This window comes from Lynx canadensis, chromosome A1 (assembly GCF_007474595.2).
Source record: "Lynx canadensis isolate LIC74 chromosome A1, mLynCan4.pri.v2, whole genome shotgun sequence".
In the NCBI taxonomy this organism is placed as follows: Eukaryota; Metazoa; Chordata; class Mammalia; order Carnivora; family Felidae; genus Lynx; species Lynx canadensis.
In genome coordinates this window covers 142,493,796-142,513,844 of record NC_044303.2, presented here as the reverse complement: position 1 = coordinate 142,513,844, position 20,049 = coordinate 142,493,796, and the positions used below count along the sequence as shown (strand labels likewise).

The 20,049-nt window shown below is 36.3% G+C and overlaps 1 protein-coding gene and 1 pseudogene across 5 annotated transcripts in view; both read left to right on the top strand.

Moving 5' to 3' along the window:
• AP3B1 (adaptor related protein complex 3 subunit beta 1) overlaps positions 1 to 20,049 on the top strand; it is a 265,520-nt gene that overhangs the window by 45,877 nt on the left and 199,594 nt on the right. For all 5 annotated transcript variants that reach the window (XM_030323534.2, XM_032593390.1, XM_030323533.2 and 2 more), the window contains one exon: positions 2,549 to 2,623. In XM_030323534.2, the coding sequence (XP_030179394.1) occupies positions 2,549 to 2,623 (75 nt within the window). The remainder of the gene's footprint in view (positions 1 to 2,548; positions 2,624 to 20,049) is intronic.
• On the top strand, positions 14,394 to 15,764 carry LOC115519636 (annotated as a pseudogene).

Genomic DNA, 20,049 nt, shown 5'->3' with positions numbered 1-20,049 from the left:
ATCATCTCACGGTTTGTGAGTTTGAGCCCTGCATCGAGCCCTGTTAGCACGGAGCCTGCTTCGGCTCCTCTGCCCCCCTCTCTCTTTGCCCCTCCCCTACTTGCTGTGTCTCTTTCAAAATATATAAATAAACTTAAAAAAAAATTGTAGACCTGAATCTAACAACACCAGTAATTATATTAAATGTGAGTGATCTTAAGTCACCAACTAAAAGAGATTGTCAGATTGGATGAAAATGTTAAGATGCAACTGTATGTTCTGTAGGAGAAACCCATTTTTAATATAAAGACATAGATTAAAAATACAAGGGTGGGAAATATATACTATGAAAACACTAAACAAAACATAAAAGAGCAGCTACCACCGCCACCCTGGCACTTTCCATTTCTCATACAGTCCTTTATTTTTTTCCATAGTACTCTATTTTACCATCTCACACATTGTATTTATTTGTTTATTGTTCCTAGCCCCCATTAGAAGGTAAGCTCCACTGGGCAAGGTGTATCCCCAAGGCCTACAGTACTCCTTGGCATGTAGTGTCTTTTCAGCAAACATTTGTTGAATGAACTTGACTGTAGGGTTTTTTTCTTCCCTCATGTATTAACATCTTTTTGAATAACCTCCTGTAGAACAGTTAGGGAATCCTTGGAATAGGATATAATAGGACAGGATCTTCAACTTCAGGTATTCATTGAATAACTGAAGGCATGGGCCCAAAAACATTTGTTCCCTCTCTCCTCATTTTACAGGTGAGGAAACTGAGGGAGGTGTAAAAATCGTAATAAAGATGTTTTAGCTGCATTATTTGTGAACCTTCTGTAATATGCAGTAGGTTTCACAATATTCAAATCATAATGTGACAGGTAAGGAAACAGAATATGAAAGGATTAGCTTATATTGGAGTGTTTTTAAGCTGTTATGTAGAAAGATCTTATTGAAAAATTGCTAATTGGGATTTGAATGCTTAAAATATCACATAGTATATAATAAAACTTTTGTCATGATTTTATAAAAACTATCTTTTTTAAGATAGTTTTTAGATATGGTGTATAATTCATGAAGAATCCCTTTCCAGAAAATGATCCTGTTGTTAAACTTTATTTTGTATCTACCAAAGTGTAGACTATTAAACGACATAAAGATATATTCCGAGAATGAGAGTGAAGGAAATGGGGATACAGGTAGACATAAAACTACAGTAAATAGAAATAAAACAGCACAAATGAAGAGTGTGAGTTTAAAAATTTTAGAGGAAATTAGAATTGGACAGCAATGTGGGCCAGGTATTTTTGGGTGGCTCTAGGGAGGGAGAATGATTAGAATTTTAGAGAATTGTGGAAAGTAAAAAGAATTGACTTGGGGGTGTGATAAGGCATAGAGTAGCCAGAGAATGTTCTGGTAGTGAGTAAGTCAGTTTACTTTGATAATAGTGTTGGTGTAGAACAATAATTGTTGCTGTGCTCAAGAGGATGTTGTAAATTGTGAGGGCATTTAATATTAAGTGAAATAGTTTGGACTTTCAGGCAGCCAAGGGCTTTTGACATCTTTGAGAGGGGCTGACATGTACACAGTAGTGTTTTAAGCATGTGAAACTGTCAGTGTGGTACATTATGAACAGGAGCAGGAGACTGTTGGAAAAGACCTTTATGAGATGATATTGACCTATTTTAGGATAGTAACAGTGAGAAAGGATTAATGTGATAGTACAAAGAAATCACAACAGGACCTAGTTACTCTATACATGTGGGAAGAGACCAGAATAAATCTGTGGTTTCTGGTATCTGGGAAAATTGGTGGAAATAGGAAGTTCTAGCATGAATGCTATTTTATCATGAAAAATGAGTTTGGTTTTAGCAAGTTTGAGATGAGGAAGACATCTAATGATGTCCAGTTACAGAAGTGTAACTAGGACCCAGAGTTAGGGCTAGAGTTTGGGGAATTGATCCCTGTAGTGTGAGAGTTAAGTCATGAGGGTGAATGAAATGTTACGAGTTTCAGAGATTGTAGAATAGTGTAGCCTGAAAAGATGGTGATATACAGAACTTAGCAGGCAGAGGAGAGGACTTGGTGAAGAGAACTTTGAAATGTAATGGTTGGAGATAGGGAAACCTATGAAATGAAAGCCAAGGGGGAAATAGTTTGTCCAAAATAACGTTTATTCCCCGCCACCCCCATTGCCAATGTATAACTTTAATATAAGAGCTTGGAAAATAAAGAACAGTACAAATATTTTTAAAGTATTTACAGCCTCATTAGCCAGAGAAAACTATTGTAAATGTTTTATTGTATGTCTTGAACTACTATATATTTCTTCTTTAATGTGTCTGTTTATTTGTATATTTATATTGATACTCAAGACTTTATTTGTTCTTTGATACAGATAATTGGGATAAGTAAAATGATTCAAAAAGACTTCAGCTTGTGAATTCCATAGCTTATTTGCTGATTCAGTTTTCTAAATATTTAATGTATGTAGAATTTATGTTTTATTTTCAAATGACTAATTTATAAAAGATTTCAACTCTAATACTCCACTTTTATTCTTCAGATGATTGCAAAAGGGAAAAATGCATCTGAACTGTTTCCTGCTGTTGTGAAGAATGTGGCCAGTAAAAATATTGAGGTATTGTTTTGATTCATAATTTTCATAATTCTTTCTGTTGTAAAAGAATCATATACTTTTTGTTACTTTGAAATGTGACCTAAGATCCTTAAGTATCACTAGATTTCTTTTGCTCTAAGTAAAATGTTCATAGTCTTAAATAGAATAAACAGTATTTGGATTTTTGGATGGGGAATGTGAAAAATAAATTGAAATTAATTCACCTGGGTGAATGATGGTAACTTGTATATTCGTAGAAGCCAGTTGAGTTGGTGTTCTGCTCTCGGGACTTAATATTAGGATAGCACATATCCAGGGGCACCTGGGTTAGCGTCCAACTCTTGGTTTTGACTCAGGTCATGATCTCATGGTTAGTGAGTTTGAGCCTTGTGTCAGACACCATGCTGACAGTGCAGAACCTGCTTGGGATTCTCCTCCCTTCTCTCTTTGTTCCTACCCCACTCATGCTCTCTCTCAAAATAAATAAATAAACTTAAAAAAAAAAAAAGATAGCACATGTCCATTGAAATAGACCTACGTTCATTCAGTAGTAGGATAGTGTTTGAACCCAAGTATTATCACTCCAAATCTAGGGCTCTTTTTGAAACATGGTATACCCTGCCTCTGTACAGTAGGAGGTGAGCAGAAGGCAGGATGTAGTGTGAGCCTTTGAGTGCTTGTCTCTGTGTAGGTTTACACGTGGTGTTTGAATCAGGAATTCAAAGCACTTTGAGGCCAAGGTAATATGTTGAGTCAAATGGACTCGTGACTTTTGATGGAGTGCAAAAGAAAAATATGAGCCAATGTAGAAGCCATTGAGTAAGATGAGTAGGATGCAGAGTTCAGTGAAGGGGATGAGAGATTGATCTGAGCAAACGGCTTGTATTTCAAAACAATAGAAGGTAGGAATGAAGAGAATTAATGACCACATCTCTCATGGATTTCACTGTCAACTGATGTAGGTAGTGATTGGAGGATCATGTTTACTCAGTAGGAAGTAGTGATATATACATGAGAATGAAAATGCCAGCACACATGCTTCTTCTTTGCCTGTTGCCAACAGTTGGAGGAATATGCTTAGTTCTCTTTTTGAGTCTGGAAAGTTTGGTAGGAGTAGCAGTCTTCACTGAAGAATATTTTCAAGGACTAAGTGTCATCAGAGCAGATGTTTTAGGTAGAGATAGGTAGATTATAAGAAATAGAAATTAAGGATATAAGGGACTTTTTCACTTTTAATCAACATTATAACCTTTCATATATACTTTGAAAACCTTATGACAGTAAATTTCCATTTTCTCCTTCCTACCTTTTCCTAAGTTATCATACATTTTACTTCTAAATAATGCTAAAATCGCCTAAAAATATATGGTTATTATTTTTGCTTTTTAAAAGTCATTTTTCTTTGAAATATAGTTAACATGCCATAAACTTTTAAAGTGGGCCATTCAGTGATTTACCAAATTGTACAACCATCACTGCCATTTCCTTCTTCTGTATTTTTATCACCTCAAAAAGTAATCCTGCTTTCATCTGCAGTCACTCCTTGTGCCCCCAGCCCTAGGCAACTATGAATCTACTTTCTGTCTCTATGGATTTGCCTCTTTTGGGCATTTCATATAAATGAAGTTGTACGGGGCATGACTTTTGTATCTGGCTTCTTTCACTTAGCATAATGTTTTCGAAGTCCACCCATGTTGTAGTGTACATCAATACCTCATTTCTCTTTATTGCTGAATAATACTCCGTTGTACGGACATACTGAATTTTGTGTACTCATTCACCAGTGACATTTCGGTTGTTTCCACTTTTTAGCTATCATGAATAGTACTAAACACTTTGTACAAGTTTGTGTGTGTACCTATGTGTTCACTTCTCTCGTATGTGTACCTTGGAGTGATATTTCTGGTTACTGTGATATGGTTACTATATGGTTTTTTGAGGACTTGCCAAACTCTTTTGCACAGCGCTGCATCATTTTACATTTCCACCAATACTGTATGTGAGTTATAATTTCTCCACATCCTCATCAATACTAATTTTTCTTTTTTGAAAAAAAATCACTGTCTTTTAGATTAGAGTTATCCTAAAGGGTGTGAAGTGGAATCTCATTACTGCTTTTGCAATTTGGATTCACATTTCTCTAATAAAAAACTGTTGATTTTCTCTTGGCCAGTTCTGCATCTTCTTTGAAAAAATGTCTGTTCAGATCTTTGTACCGTTTTATAATTGGGTTTTCTTTCTGTTGTTTATTGTTTGAGTTCTTTATATATTCTGAATACTAGATTCTTATCTGTTGTCAAATTTGCAAATATTTTCTCCCATTCTGTGGATTATCTTTTCATTTTCTTGTTTGTGTCCTTTGAAGCACAGACATTGTAAATTTTCATGAGTTCCACTTCTATTTTTTCTTTGTTTCCTTATGCCTTGGGTGTCATATCTAAGAAATGGATGCTTAATCCAAGGTCATGAATATTTATATTTTTTTTTTCCTAACAGTTTGTAGATTTAACTTTTATATATAGGGCTGTGATCCATTTTGAGTCTCCATGCAATCACTGATCTGCTTTTGGTTACGAGTTTTGTCATTTTTAGAATTTCTTATAAATTAAACCGTACAGTATGATGTCTCTTGAGTTTTAGTCCTTATTTTTTAAATGTTTCATTTGTTCATTCATTCATTCATTCATATTTGAGAGAGAGAGAGAGGGAGGGAGGGGCAGAGGGAGAATCAGAATCTGAAGCAGGCTTCAGGCTCTCAGCTCTCAGCAAAGAACCTGGTGCAGGGCTTGAACCCGAACCTCGAGATCCTGACCTGAGCCGAAGTTGGATGCTTAATCGACTGAGCCACCCAGGTGCCCTGAATTTGACTCCTTTTACCTTCAAATCTGAGATTCATCTGTACTATTTCATGTATTCCCATTTTGTTCCTTTTTTACTGTAATCTGATATTTTTACAATTTTCAAATTTACCTTTTGAAATACACCTGAATAAAATGCTGTATGTGGTCATGTATTTTAATTTTTAATTTTTCTTGTATTTTAATTTTCTTTTTCTTTTCTAATTACCTAGGGATAGATAAGTTGCATTGTCTGGGAAATGTATATTTAATTTTTTTTTTAAGTTTATTAATTTATTTTGAGAGGGAGAGAGTGCAAGAGCAAGCAGGGGAGCGGTACCCAGAGAGGGAGAGAGAGGATCCCAAGCAGGCCCTGTGTTGCTGGAACCCACGAACCGTGACATCATAACCTGAGCCAAAATCAAGAGTCAGATGTTCAACCAACTGAACCACCCAGGCACCCCTGTATATTTAGTTTTTAGGAAATAGTGTCACAGAGTTTTCCAAAGTGGCTGTATTATTTGCATTCCCACCAGCAATTGTATGGGAGTTCAAGTTGGTTCACATCCCTTCCAACACTTGACCTTATTAGACTCTAACATTAGCCACTTTGGTAGCTGTATAATGGTATTTCATTGTGCATGTATTTGCATTTTCTTTTTTTTTTTTCCTTTAAATGTTCATTTATTTTTGAGAGGGGGGATGGGGGAGAGGGAAACAGAGGATCTAAAGCAGGTTCTTTGCTGACAATGCCCGATGTGGGTCTTGAACTCAACGGTGAGTTTATGACCTGATCTGAAGTCAGACACTTAACTGACTGAGCCACCCAGGCACCCCTACATTTTCCTATATTTAGTGCCGTTGAACATCTTTTCATGATTTATTGGTTAGTCATGTCTCTTCTAAAATGTCTGTTCATATCTTTTTTGTTTTATTATTAAAGCGTAAGAATTCTGATTCTAGTCTTCTGTCAGATAGATGGTTATTTATTATTATTTATTTTCTCTTGGTCTGTGGCTTGCCTTTTTGTTTTCTTACTATCTTTTAAAAAACAAACATTTGATTTTGATAAAGTCCATTTTATCTGTTTTTTTCTCAGTTGTACTTCATGGTTTTTGGTGACCTTTTTAAGAGATCTTTGTCTAACCTAATGTCAAAGATTTTTCCTGGTGTGTTCTAAAAGTTTAATAGTTGTAGCTATTATATTTAGGTCAATGATCCATGTTTGGATCCAGTGTCCATAGGTCTGTGATCCATAGGTTCGATGATTTACTGGGAGGACTCATAGGACTTAGGATATAGTCATACTCATAGCTATGAGTTATTACAATGAAAGGTACATAATAAAATCAGTCCCTGAAAGAGGTGCTTGTGGTAAAGTCAAGAGGAAACCAGATGCAAGCTTCCAAGTATCTTTCTCCAGTGATTTTCCCAGTGATAATTCCTCCAGCATCAATTGTGACAAAAAGTGTGAGGTGTTGTCCACTAGGAGAGCTCATTAGTGATTCAGTGCCCAGGTCTTTTACTGGGGGGCTGTTCATGGAGGCATTAACTGCCTAGCATGTACCAAAATTCCAGACTCCCTTAAAAAAAAGCAAATGGGGGCTCCTGGGTGGCGCAGTCGGTTAAGCGTCCGACTTCAGCCAGGTCACGATCTCGCGGTCCGTGAGTTCGAGCCCCGCGTCGGGCTCTGGGCTGATGGCTCAGAGCCTGGAGCCTGTTTCCGATTCTGTGTCTCCCTCTCTCTCTGCCCCTCCCCCGTTCATGCTCTGTCTCTCTCTGTCCCAAAAATAAATAAACGTTGAAAAAAAAAAAAATTTAAAAAAAAAAAAAAGCAAATGTTGAGCATAAACCATATTGTTTGTAAACCACCCTTATCAGGGAATTGTGGGAATATCCCTAAAATTCAAGTTCCCGGATCCCAGTCAGTGCCAACTTTGAAAGCAGACTTTCTAAGGATAGCATTCTTTGGCCTGCTTTATTAACTTTTTCTTGCACAGCACATTTCAAATTAGACTTTGTGTGTGATGTGAGGTAAGTAAGGTTCAAGATTTATTTATTGATTTTTCTGGGTATTCATTTGTTCTGGTATCACTTTTTAAGAAGACTCTGTCTTTTCCCCCTTGAATTGCCTTGCTACTTCTGTGAAAAATTCTTGATCATGTAAGTGCAAGTATGTTTCTGGACTCTTTTCTTTTCTGTTGATCCATTTGCCATACCACACTGCTTTGTTTACTGGATAGTCACGTTGTAAGTCTTTAAGTCAGGTAGTGTAAGCACTCCAGCCTGGTTTTGTTTTTTTAACCTTTTTTTGGCTAGTCTGGGTCTTTTGTCTTTTTATGTAAGTGTTAAAATTAGCGTGTCAGTTTCCTCAAAAGCCTGTTAGGACTGATTTTGTTTGCATTGAATTTATAGATCAAATTTGGGGAAAATTGCTGTCTTTACCATATTAAGTCTTCCAGTCCACAAATGTGGTCTTCTATAATTTCCTTTTGCAGTATTTTATAGTTTTGGTATTCAAGTTTTGCATGTATTTTAAATTTGTTTTTTAGTAGTTTTGAAAGCTGTTTTGTTTATTTTTTTAAAGTTCATTTATTTTGAGGGCCACCTGGGTGGCTCAGTTGGTTGAGTGTCCAACTCTTGATTTTGGCCCAGGTCATGATCTCATGGTTTGTGAGTTCCAGCCCCGCATTGGACTCTGTTGATGGTGTGGAGGCTGCTTGTGATTCTCTCTCTCTCTCCCCCCCCCCACCACCTCTCTGCCCCTTTGGTGCGTGTGCCTTCTCTCTCTCTCTCAAAAGAAATAAACCTAAAAAATATATAAAATTTGTTTTTAAGTTTATTCATTTTGAGAGAGAGTGTGTGAGGGAGGAGTGGAGAGAGATGAAGGGGTGGGGAGAGAGAGAGAGGAGAGAGAGAGAGAGACTGAGAGAAAGAATTCTAAGCAGGCTCTACACTGTCAGTGCTGAGCCTGATACAGGGGGAGGGGGCCACTTGAACTCATGAACTGTGAGATCATGACCTGAGCCCAAATCAAGAGTTTGATGCTTAACCGACTGAGCCACCCAGGCACCCCTGAAGGCTATTTTAAACAACATTGTCTTTTTAATTTCATTTTCCAATTGGTTATTGCTAGCATAAAGAATTGATTTTTGTATATTGATCTTGTGTTGTGTCTTTGCTAAATTCATTTATTAGCTCTGATAGCTATTTTATAGATTTCTTAGGCTTTGTTACATAAAGGATCATATCATGTACAAATGTAATTCTACTTTTCTGTTCTTTTTTCTTCTTGTCATATTACATTGAGTACACCGTACATTACAGTATTGAATAAAAGTGATGAGAATAGTTACCCTTGCCTTGTTTCTCATGTAGAAAGCACTGTGCCTTTTATCTTTGAATATGATATTAGCTATAGGTTTTTTTTGCAGCTGTCTGTAATCATGTTGAGGAAGTTCTTTCTACCCATAGTTTGCTGAAAGTTTTTATAGCAAATGAGTTTTGAATTTTTCCAAGTGCTTTTTCTGTAACTTTTGACATTATATGATTTTTCTCTGTTCTCTTGATAGTGGTAAATGACTAGGATTGATTTTTCACTAGTTAAACCTTTTTATTCCTGGGGTAGGTCCCTCATGGTCGTCTTGTGTTAAATCTTTATATTGTTAGAATTGGTTTGCCATCTTTTTATTAAGGAGTTTTGCATCTATATGTTATTGCGTCTATATGTATTTTACTTGCAGTGGCTTTTGTTTTGATATCAGGGTAATCAGGTTAATACTGGCTTTGTAAAATGAGTTGGGATGTATTTCTCCTTTGCTGTCTCAAAGAGTATGTGTAGAATTATTTTATCCTAATATGGTATTATTTTATTCTTAGTGTGAAGTCAAGTGTGCTTGGAGTTTATTTTATAGTAAGGTTTTAAATTATGAGTTCAAATTGTTTATTTGGTATAAACCACTGTGGGAAATAGTTAACTCAGCAGACTTGGGTTGCTCAAACCCTGTACATTCCCCCAAAAGATACATTTTCATGACTGCTCGTTGTCTGGCTTGGTCAAACTGAGCTGTTGGACTGTTCTGTCTGATAAAAGTGTTTTATCACTTTTTGGTAAACACCTGCTTTTTCTTTTCCTGTTCTGGAGCTTTAGTTACTGATCTCCTACGTAGTGATGACAATATGTGTAGTTGTACAGGATCTACATGACTGATCCCTAATAAATACTTTGGATAGTCTTTCTTTGTCAAGTTTTCCTGGTTTGGTGGCATTTTGTACATGTTGTCATACATTGTTGCTGAAGGAATTAAGCAGGTCTTATGTGATTCCACTGTTAGGATTCTTGGAAGCTTGTGCCTGGTGTCCTCTGGACTTCACCCCATGTACCTTTTCTTTTTGCTGATCTTACTATGTATTCCTTTGCTGTAATGAATCATAACCCTGAGTATGACAACTTTTCTGAGTGCTATAAACCCTTCTAGCCAGTCATCCAACCTGAAGATGGTCTTGGTGGATCGCCAACACAGGGCTATTTAGATTTTCTATTTCTTCTTGGATCTCTTAGTAATTTGTCAGTCAAGAAATTTATCCATTTCATCCGGGTTGTCAGTTTAGTAACATGAAATTGTTAAAAATATTCCCTTAGTATTTTTTTAATGTCTGTACCTTCTGCAGTGATATTTACACTTCCTGATAATTGGTAGTTTTTGTCTTCTCTTTTTCTTGATCAAATTAGAGGCTTATCAATTGTATTGACCTTTTGAAAACCAGCTTTTAGTTTTATCCATTTACTTTTTTCTGTTTTGTATGTCATTGATTTTTTAAATGATTATTGACTTTTGTATTTATCTTTTACACTTCAGATTTATACATAATTTGGGGTTCCTTTTTAATATTAAAAATTAATTTACTGACAATTACTTTGTCAGTCTTTGAACATGAACATGTTTTTCTTGAAGTGGGAAAAAACACGAAAACTGAAATATATGAATGTCCTTTACCTGTATAAAATTCACCTAAGAAAGCTGACTTTTTTCCTCTTGAAAACAAAAATAAACAGGACAGTTCTAACAGTATTGAGCTGCTCGAACATCTAGAGAATGTCAAAAGAGCTAATTATTTTTAACATGCTTCCTTTTAAAAACAAAGGGAATAAATCTCTATGTTACTTAGTGGTCATTTAGAAAATGAAAGCATTATTTACATGTAAAAAAAAAGTCTAAATAGTTTTATTATTTTGAAATTGGGACCTGAATTTGCAAAAGACATAGTTAAGGTGGGGTCCTTTTTTTAATATCTTGAGTTGGAAACGCAGATCAAAACTTTTGGTTAATATAAAATACTATGTATTTTCTTCTAAACATTGTTTCATTTGCATTTTTCAAATTAAATTTTATAGATTTTCATTGTTTAGTTAAAAATATTTTTACTTTATGATTTCTTTATTGACTCATGGATTATTTAGAAGTATGTTGTTTAATTTCCTCATTTTGAGGGTGGAAGGGTTATCTGAATGATCTTACTATTAATTGCTTTGTAACATTCTTCCATTTTAGTCCTAAAGCATATTTAGTTTTATTTCATTCTTAAAATTTATGAGAACTTGTTTATAGATCATCATAGTTTATTTTGGTGTGCATACCATGTGCAGTTGGTGTAGAGAATGTGTATTCTGCTATTGTTGGATATACATTTTTATCCGTGTTACTTAAATGTGGGTTGTTAGTGTTTAGATTTTTAAAATTATTTTTACTGACCTGTTGTCTAGTGTTCCACTGATTGCTAGGAGGGGGCTTTTAAATCTCCCAGTCGTGATTCTGAAATTGTTCATTTCTCCCTTTAATTTAGTCATTTTCTTGCATAAATTTTAAAGCACTCCCATCACGTCTCACTCTGCGTGTCTTCGTAATGACTTGACCCTTTTACCCTAGAATAGGTCCTTCTTTATCCCTGGTGACACTTTTTGTCTTAAAGTCTATTTGATTTGTTATTCATGTTGCCACTCCAGCCTTCTCATCCGTTTGTCCAGTATATCTTTTTTCCAACTATTTGCTTTTAGCCTGTCTGTGTCTTTGAATGTCCTGTGCATCTCTTATTGCCAGAACATAGTTACATCTTTTCCCCATCCATTTTGTCAAACCGTGCCTTTGAATTGGATTGTTTATTATTTTAACACTTGATGTAATTACTGGTATGTTTGGATTTGAGTGTACTATTATACTATTTATTTTCTATTTGTCTTTTTTTTCTTTTTTCCTTTCTTCTCTTTGCTTTGGAGGAAATCCCATTTAAAATTTTCTTGTTTTTATTTTTAACCTGTTTATCTTTGCACTTTTTTTTAAAATTGTTGACTGTATTTATTTTTATTTTTTAAAGTTTATTTATTTATTTTAAGAGACAGAGTGAGAGAGAGAGAGAGCTTGTGAGGGGCAAAGAGAGAGGAGGGGAGAGGATCCCAAGCAGGGCTCGGCGCCTTCAGCCGAGAACCGTGAGATCCTGACCTCAGCCGAAATCAAGAGTTGTACGCTTAACTGATTGAGCCACCCAGGTGACCCTACTGTATTCATTTGTAGCTTTTTGCAGTCAGTTTTATCTAATACTGTATCTCTTCACTTAAAATATAGAAATCTTGCAACCGTATACATCCATATTCCTTCTGTCTTTTGTTTAGCTTTATTTGTGTCAGATTAAAAACGTCGCAAGACAGTGCAATTTTTGCTTTAAATTTTCATGATTTATAAAGAAATTAAGAGAAGAAAACAGAAAAAAGTGTTTGTCACTTATTTCCAGCGTTCTCTTTGTATTGTAAAGATCCACATTTCTATCAGTATCATTATCTTCCTGCCTTAAAATCTTGCATTGGCTTTTGCTGTGGTGCAGATCTGCTGCTGCTGAAATCTCTTTTCTGAAAGTGTTTCCATTTTACCTCTGTTCCTAAAGGATCCTTGCACTGGTCATAGAATTCTGGGTTATATGGGTTATTGTTGTTGTTGTTGTTTTCCTTTTAGCACTCTAAAGATGCTTTAAAGATCCTCTGTGATTCGTTATGCAGTATCCCTGTTAACTGGGTAATTGATACCACTTATGTAATTTGTCATTTTTCTCATGATGCTTTCATGTTTTGCTTTTCATCTTTAACTCTGAGTTGTCTTGGTTTGAGCTTCTTTGTGTTCATTTGGCCTGGCGTCTATTGAATGTCTTATATCTGTGAATTACTGCCTTTGATCAAAATTAGGGAAATTTTGGCAATTATTTCTCTTCTTTTTTAGTTTCAGTGTACAATATAATAATTCAACACTTGCATGCATTACCGTGTGGTCGCCATGACCAATGCATTCCTCAATCCCCATCACCTATTTAACCCATCCCCCCAACTACTTCCTCTGTGGTAACCACCAGTTCTCTATAATTAAGAGTCTGTGTCTTGTCTCTCTCTCTCTCTTATCTTTTGTTTTGTTTCTTAAATTCCCTATATGAGTGAAATCGTAGAGTATTTGTCTTTCTTTGACTGATTTATTTCACTTAACATTATACTCTCTAGCTCCACCCATGTCACTGCAAATGGCAAGATTTCATTCTTTTTTTTTTTTTTAAGAGTTCTGAATTTTGTTTCTGACTTGTTTTTCTTTTTAATTTTTTTAAATGTTTGTTTGAGAGAGACAGAGTGTGAGCGGGGGGAGGGGCAGGGGGAGAGAGAGAGAGAGAGAGAGAGAGAGAGAGAGAGAGAGAGAGAATCTGAAGAGGCTTCAGGCTCTGAGCTGTCAGTACAGAGCTGGACACAGGGCTTGAACTCACAAGCCGTGAGATCATGACATGAGCCGAAGTCGGACGTTCAACCGACTGAGCCACCCAGGCGCCCCAAGATTTCATTCTTTTTGTTGGCTAAGCCACTGTGTGTGTGTGTGTGTGTGTGTGTGTGTGTGTGCGCGTACCACATCTTCTTTCTTCATTTGTCAATTGATGGACACTAGGGCTGCTTCCGTATCTTGTCTATTGTAAGTAATGCTGCTATAAACCTAAGAGTGGCCATTTTTTCTTCAGGTAATATTTTGCTCCATTCTCTTCTCCTTCTTGTATTATTGTAAACAACAACATGTATATTGTTTGAAGTGCGTGAAGCTTTGTTGGTTTTCTTATATTTCTTTGTGTGCTTCCCATTGGATTTTTATTCACCTTTTTTCAGGTTCACTTATTCTTCTGGCATCTCCATTTGATTGTTGAGTACATTCAGTGAACATTTTTTCATTTTAGAATTTCACCTTGGTTCTTTCTTTTTCTTTGCTGAAATATGCTTTATTTTTCTCTAATTGAGAGCACATTTTCTTTTACTTCATTAAGAATATGTGTAATAGTAGGCTTTAAAATTGTCTGCTAGTTCCAATACCGTGTTTATCTCAAACTTACATTTGGTTGATTTTCTTGTGTGTGTGTGTGTGTGTGTGTGTGTGTGTGTGTGTATGTGTGTGTGTGTGTATACATATATATTTATATATATGCGTGTATGTATGTATTCCATTTCTTGAGTTTCTCTTACATTGGGCCATTTTGAGTTCTGTTCTTGCCATTATATTATCATGGAGATTCTGTATTCTTTTATTTTTACATCACAGGTGGTATTTTGAAGGTGCTTACCTTGACGAGTTCAAATTGTAAATTCTATTTCTTAAGCAGCAGCTTCAGTCAGTCTCATGTCATTTTTTTGTCTTCTGCTGAACTACTTTGAGTCTATTCTCTGCTTGCATGGTTCAGGAGTTAGTCAGAGATGTGGGTAGAGACTATTTGAGGAGCCCATCTCCAGCCCTTTCCCTTCTGGGATTCCCCTACTTTCTTCAGTGGCCATGATTTTTGTAGGTTCAATATTTTGGCACCTTTGGCCAGAGACAGTGGATTGTCCATCAGTGCCTCCACTTGCACTTCATCCAGTATTCGCTTGGCCTCATCAGAAAGCCAAGGGAATGGGGAATTTACTCTCTCTCTTGTCACCTTTGAGTATATACTCCTAACCACACTCTGCTGCTATTTCACCACCAGGGGCCACAGTGCTTTTGTAATATGTCCTTTTTTTTTTTTTTTTTTTTTTTAAGTTTTCTGTGGGAGATTGTTCTGGTACAATTTTATTCCAAAATTACCAGTTTACTTATCTATTAAAGAGTTTTAAAAATGAGCTGTCTCAAAGGAGATCCTATGAAGCCAAGAGGCAAAATGTCATCATATGTATTCTTTGTGCAAAGTTACCGAGAGGAGTGCAAGAAGCAGCACCCCATTGCTGCAGGCAACTTCTCAGAGTTTTCTAAGAAGTGCTCAGAGAGATGGTAGACCACGTCTGCTAAGGAGAAAGGAAAGTTTGAAGACATGGCAAAGGCAGAAACATCCTGTTATGGAAGAGAAGTGAAAACTGATATCCCTCCTAAAAGAAGTTCAAGGATGCAGGTGCACCCAAGAGGCCTCCTTCGGCCTTTTTCTTGTTTTGTTCTGATAATCGCCCAGAAATCAAAGGAGAACATTCCAAACATCCCAGCCTATCCATTGGTGATGTTGCAGGGAAACTGGGAGAGATGTGGACTAACACTGCTGCAGATGACAAGAAGGCTGCTAATAAGCTAATGAAAAAATATGAAAAGGATATTGCTGCATACTGAGTTAAAGGAAAGCCTGATAAAGCAAAAACAGGAGTCGTCAAGGCTAAGAAAAACAAGGAAGAGAAGGAAGATGAGGAAGATGAAGAGGATGAGGAAGAGCAGGGAGATGAAGAAGATGGTGAAGATGAATATGTTGGTTCTAGCGCAGTTTTGGGGTTTTTTTTTTTATCTGTAAAGCATTTAAACCCCTTTATACAACTCACTCCTTTTAAAGAAAAAAACTGAAATGTAAGGCTGTGTAAGACTTGCTTTTAAACTGTCCAGTGTCGTTTTTTGTATAGTGAACACACTACCGAATGTGTCTTTCGATAGTCCTGTCCTGGTGGTGTTTTCAGTAGCCACCAGCCTTATATGGTACAGTATGGGGGTTGTAAATTGGTGTGGACATTTAAAGCAGGCCCTTGTTAGTGCACAGCATAAATTAATTTTATACGGGGATAGTTGTTTTTCATCTTCATTTGTCTCTGATGCAGCTTATACGAAATAATTGTTTTGTTAACTGAATACCACCCTGTAATTGCAAAAAAAAAAAAAAAAAGTTGCAGCTATTTTGTTGACATTCTGAATGCTCCTAAGTAAATACAAATTTTTTTAATTAAAAATAAAAAATAAAAATGAGCTGCCTCTCTCCCCCAAAGTCTTTGATGTGTTCTCTCCTATTTACCATTTATGGCCCTCTTCATTCCTTTGTATAGGTCCAAATATCCTATTTGGTATTGTTTTCCTTATGACTAGAGGGCTTTCTTTAACATCTCTTTTGTTTTGCTGGTAATGAATTCTTTCAGCTTTTGTTTTAAAAAGTCTTTATTTTGCTTACAATTTGAAAATATTTTTGCCTAGCAAAATTTACAGTTCTAGGTTTACAGTCTTTTTTGTTCAGTATTTAAAAAGTATTTCAGGGTGCTTGGTGGCTCAGTCAGTTATGGTGTCCGACTTTAGCTCAGTTCATGATCTCACGGTTTGTGGTTCGAGCCCTGCGTCAGGCTCTGTGCTGACAGCTCGGAGCCTGGAGCCTGCCCTGGATTCTCTCTCTCTCTCTCTCTCTCTCTCTCTCTCTCTCTCTCTCTCTATGTTCCTCCCCTGTTTGCTCTCTGTCTCTCTCAAAAATAAATAAACATTAAAAAAATATTTCATTGTTTTCTGTCCTGCAAGTTTACTGTCATTGTTAATCTGTGTGTCATTGTGTACAATGTGTCTTTCTTATCTCTTCTTGGTTTTGAAATTTTCTCTCTAGCACAGGTTTTCAATTTTATTGCGATATGCCTTGACATATTTTTTTTCATGTTTATTCTGCTTCAGGTTTGTTGAGCATCTTATATCTGTGGGCTTATAGTTTTCTTAAAATTTCAGCCATTAGTTTATCACAAATATATTTTCTCTCTTCTCTCTCCTTTTGGCATTTCTGGTACACATACAGACTAATTGATGTTGTCCTACTGGTCACTGATAATATCGTCAGTTTTTTCCCAGTCTTTTCTCTCTGTGCTTCATTTTGATAGTTTTTATTGCTGTATACTTAACCTTACCTTTTGTTGTGTCTAACTTGTTCATCTCTTCCAGTGTATTTATCAAATCAGCTGTTACATTTTTCATCTCCAGATGTTTCATTGGATCACTTTTATATCTTGTGATTCTCTCCTCAACATAGTCATATTTTTGTCTGTCTTCTTAGGCATATGGAGCATATTTATAATAGTTACTGTAAAGCCCTTCTCCTTTTTTTTTTTTTTTTTTTTTTTTAAGATTTTACTTTTAAGTAAACTCTCCACCCAATATGGGGCTCAAGGTTATGATCCCAGGATCAAGAGTCACCATGCTCTACTGACTGAGCCAGCCAGGCGCCTCTCTGCTACTTCTATCCTTTCTATCACTTGAGTCTTTTTCTATAGATTGATTTTTCTCATGGTTATCATTCGTATTTCCCTAATTTTTTAATTAATTGGATGCTAAACATTGTGAAATTTGTGTGGCTGTTTGGTGGATTTTGTTGTATTCCTTTAAATTGTGTTGGCTTTTTTTTTTGTTTGTGGCACACAGTTATGTGGAATTATTTGATTCTTTCAAAGCATACATTTAAGCTTTATTAGGGAGCTCAGAAATATTTTTAGTTTAGATCAATTTAATCCCACTCCTAAAGTGATGGCTTCTTGGGATTCTACTCAGCAGTCCGTGTATTTATGAGACATTTTCTCTGGCTGGTAGGAGCATGAACTAATCCTAGTTCTTTGTGATCTTTAAGATATCTTGGGGCGCCTGGGTGGCGCAGTCGGTTAAGCGTCTGACTTCAGCCAGGTCACGATCTCGCGGTCCGTGAGTTCGAGCCCCGTGTCAGGCTCTGGGCTGATGGCTCAGAGCCTGGAGCCTGTTTCCGATTCTGTGTCTCCCTCTCTCTCTGCCCCTCCCCCGTTCATGCTCTGTCTCTCTCTGTCCCAAAAATAAAAAATAAAGGTTGAAAAAAAAAATGAGATATCTTATGCGTACTTTTTTCTTGTGTTTGTTTTTGGTGTTATTGATTGATTGATTGGTCTGGCCTCAGGTAGTTTTATGTCACTCTTTCTTGTGCATGTCAGGGCTTCGTTTAAGACTTGATGGTGGTCCTCTGTAGTGTGTGTGTGCTCTCTCTCTCCCTCTCACTGTCTCTGTGAAGTTTCCTCCTGTTTGTTTTTGAGCTCTGCAAATTTGAGCAACCTTGGCCTCTGAACTTTCATCTCTTGTCTCCTCAGCACAGTGAATCTTCTGAATTCTGTTTGAGTTGCCCCCCTGTGCTGGTAGACTTATGCTGTACTCAGCTTGACTTTTCCCTCTCTCTGGGTTCACAGTTCTGTACTGCTTGTTGTCCAACATAGGAAACTATTGTTACATTTCCTGCCCCTGATATTCTATTTGGTTAAGGCAGGAGGGTAAATCAGGTCTCTCAGTTATTATTAAATTACAGCTTCATCAAAATCTGTAACTGTTTCTAAAGCCTTAAAAATACATGGAATGTTATTGATCAAATGAAACATTAGGCTCAGCTTTCCCTACTTTCTGTGTGGAATTTTCAATTTATAAGTGGTGACGTACTTGAAAATTTTCATCATCTTTTCCAGTCTCTGTATCAGACTTCTATAGCAGTGTCTTCTAGTGCTTTAAGGCCAGAATATGCTGAGTGAGCTATGTACCATTAGCAACTTTATAGTCAATGCTTAAGTATTTTTAGTTGTAAACATGAGGCATTTTTTTTTTTTAATTTTTTTTTTTTTCCAACGTTTATTTATTTTTGGGACAGAGAGAGACAGAGCATGAACGGGGGAGGGGCAGAGAGAGAGGGAGACTCAGAATCGGAAACAGGCTCCAGGCTCTGAGCCATCAGCCCAGAGCCTGACGCGGGGCTCGAACTCACGGACCGCGAGATCGTGACCTGGTTGAAGTCGGACGCCTAACCGACTGCGCCACCCAGGCGCCCCGAGGCATTTTTTTTTTTTAAAGGAAACAATTGCTTAGGTACAGGAAAGAATAAGAGTGAATAAAATAATCATGATGAGAATGATGAATTTTTTAAGTACAGCAATAGGAGTAGCTAGGTCACACTTCATTTGTATATAATACAAATACAAGATTGATGTGAAGTGGACTCTTAGATATTATTTTAACACTATGACAGTGAATTGGTGTTACTATGTCTCTAATATAAAGTATACTAGTAGTTTAAATAGTTTTTTCTCGGGGCGCCTGGATGGCTCAGTCGGTTAAGCGGCCGACTTCGGCTCAGGTCATGATCTCACAGTCCATGAGTTCGAGCCCCGCGTTGGGCTCTGTGCTGACCGCTCAGAGCCTGGAGCCTGTTTCAGATTCTGTGTCTCCCTCTCTCTCTGACCCTCCCCCGTTCATGCTCTGTCTCTCTCTGTCTCAAAAATAAATCAACGTTAAAAAAAAAAAAATTAAAAAAAAAATAGTTTTTTCTCGTATAAGGTAAGTTAGTTTAAATAATCTTGCATTTACATATTCAAGATCTGGAAAAATAAAGGGAAGTATATTTTATACATTTCTAGAGTACACATTTACATATATAAAAATAATTATTTTTCCTTCACTATTTTAACATTATTAGAAAATATTATAGGGTTTTAAACATATATACTTCAAACCCATTTTTAGAAACTTATTCAAGAATACATAAATTTTTATTAGATAATAAATACATTATATATTTGGAATAGGTGAATTTTGCTACCAAAATGATTAGTCATCATAAAATCAATTTGACTGACTCGGGTAAATTAAAATCAAAACAATTAATTTAATATTGGACTTAAATTAACTTGATTAACCATTCTTTCTAAGAGTCCAATTAATAGGAGAAATGTAGGCTATATGTATGTAATCTAGTATTTGCAAATTTGACTTGTTATTAATTTAATAGATATTTATTAGACAATATTTGTATGCTTGTTACTATATACTTCTGAATTGATAATATCAAGAGTTAAACTCTCTTTGATATATTATGGTCATGCTATCTGAGCTTCTAATTTGATGTCGTTTTATGGCTTCTGATGTAAGTGCAGGTATCTGAAAAAAATTGAGATTTGACTTAGAAAAATTGTGAGATATAGGTAGAGCTGTTACCTTAGTGTTTTAGGACTAGAGTCTCTAGAGAAATGCTAGAGAAAGCATTAAAAGATGCTTTCTGTGCGATGTTGTTAGTACCTTACATATATCAACTCATTTTATCGTCACAAATAACTCTGTGAGGTTGATTCTGTCATTTCCCATATTTTATATATGAGGACAAGGTAACAGAGAGGTTAAATTATCAGATCAAGGTCATATTTCACAGTCAGAATCCAAAGCCAGGTGGCTTGGCTTCAGAACCCATCTTAGACCATTCCCCTTTTTAGAGCCATCCTTCCTGCTTGATGCTTTCTTCCTCCTCCTCTCCCTTAGTGACTTTGGCCCCTTATTAACATCTGGTATTAGCTATCCTTTGGGAGGT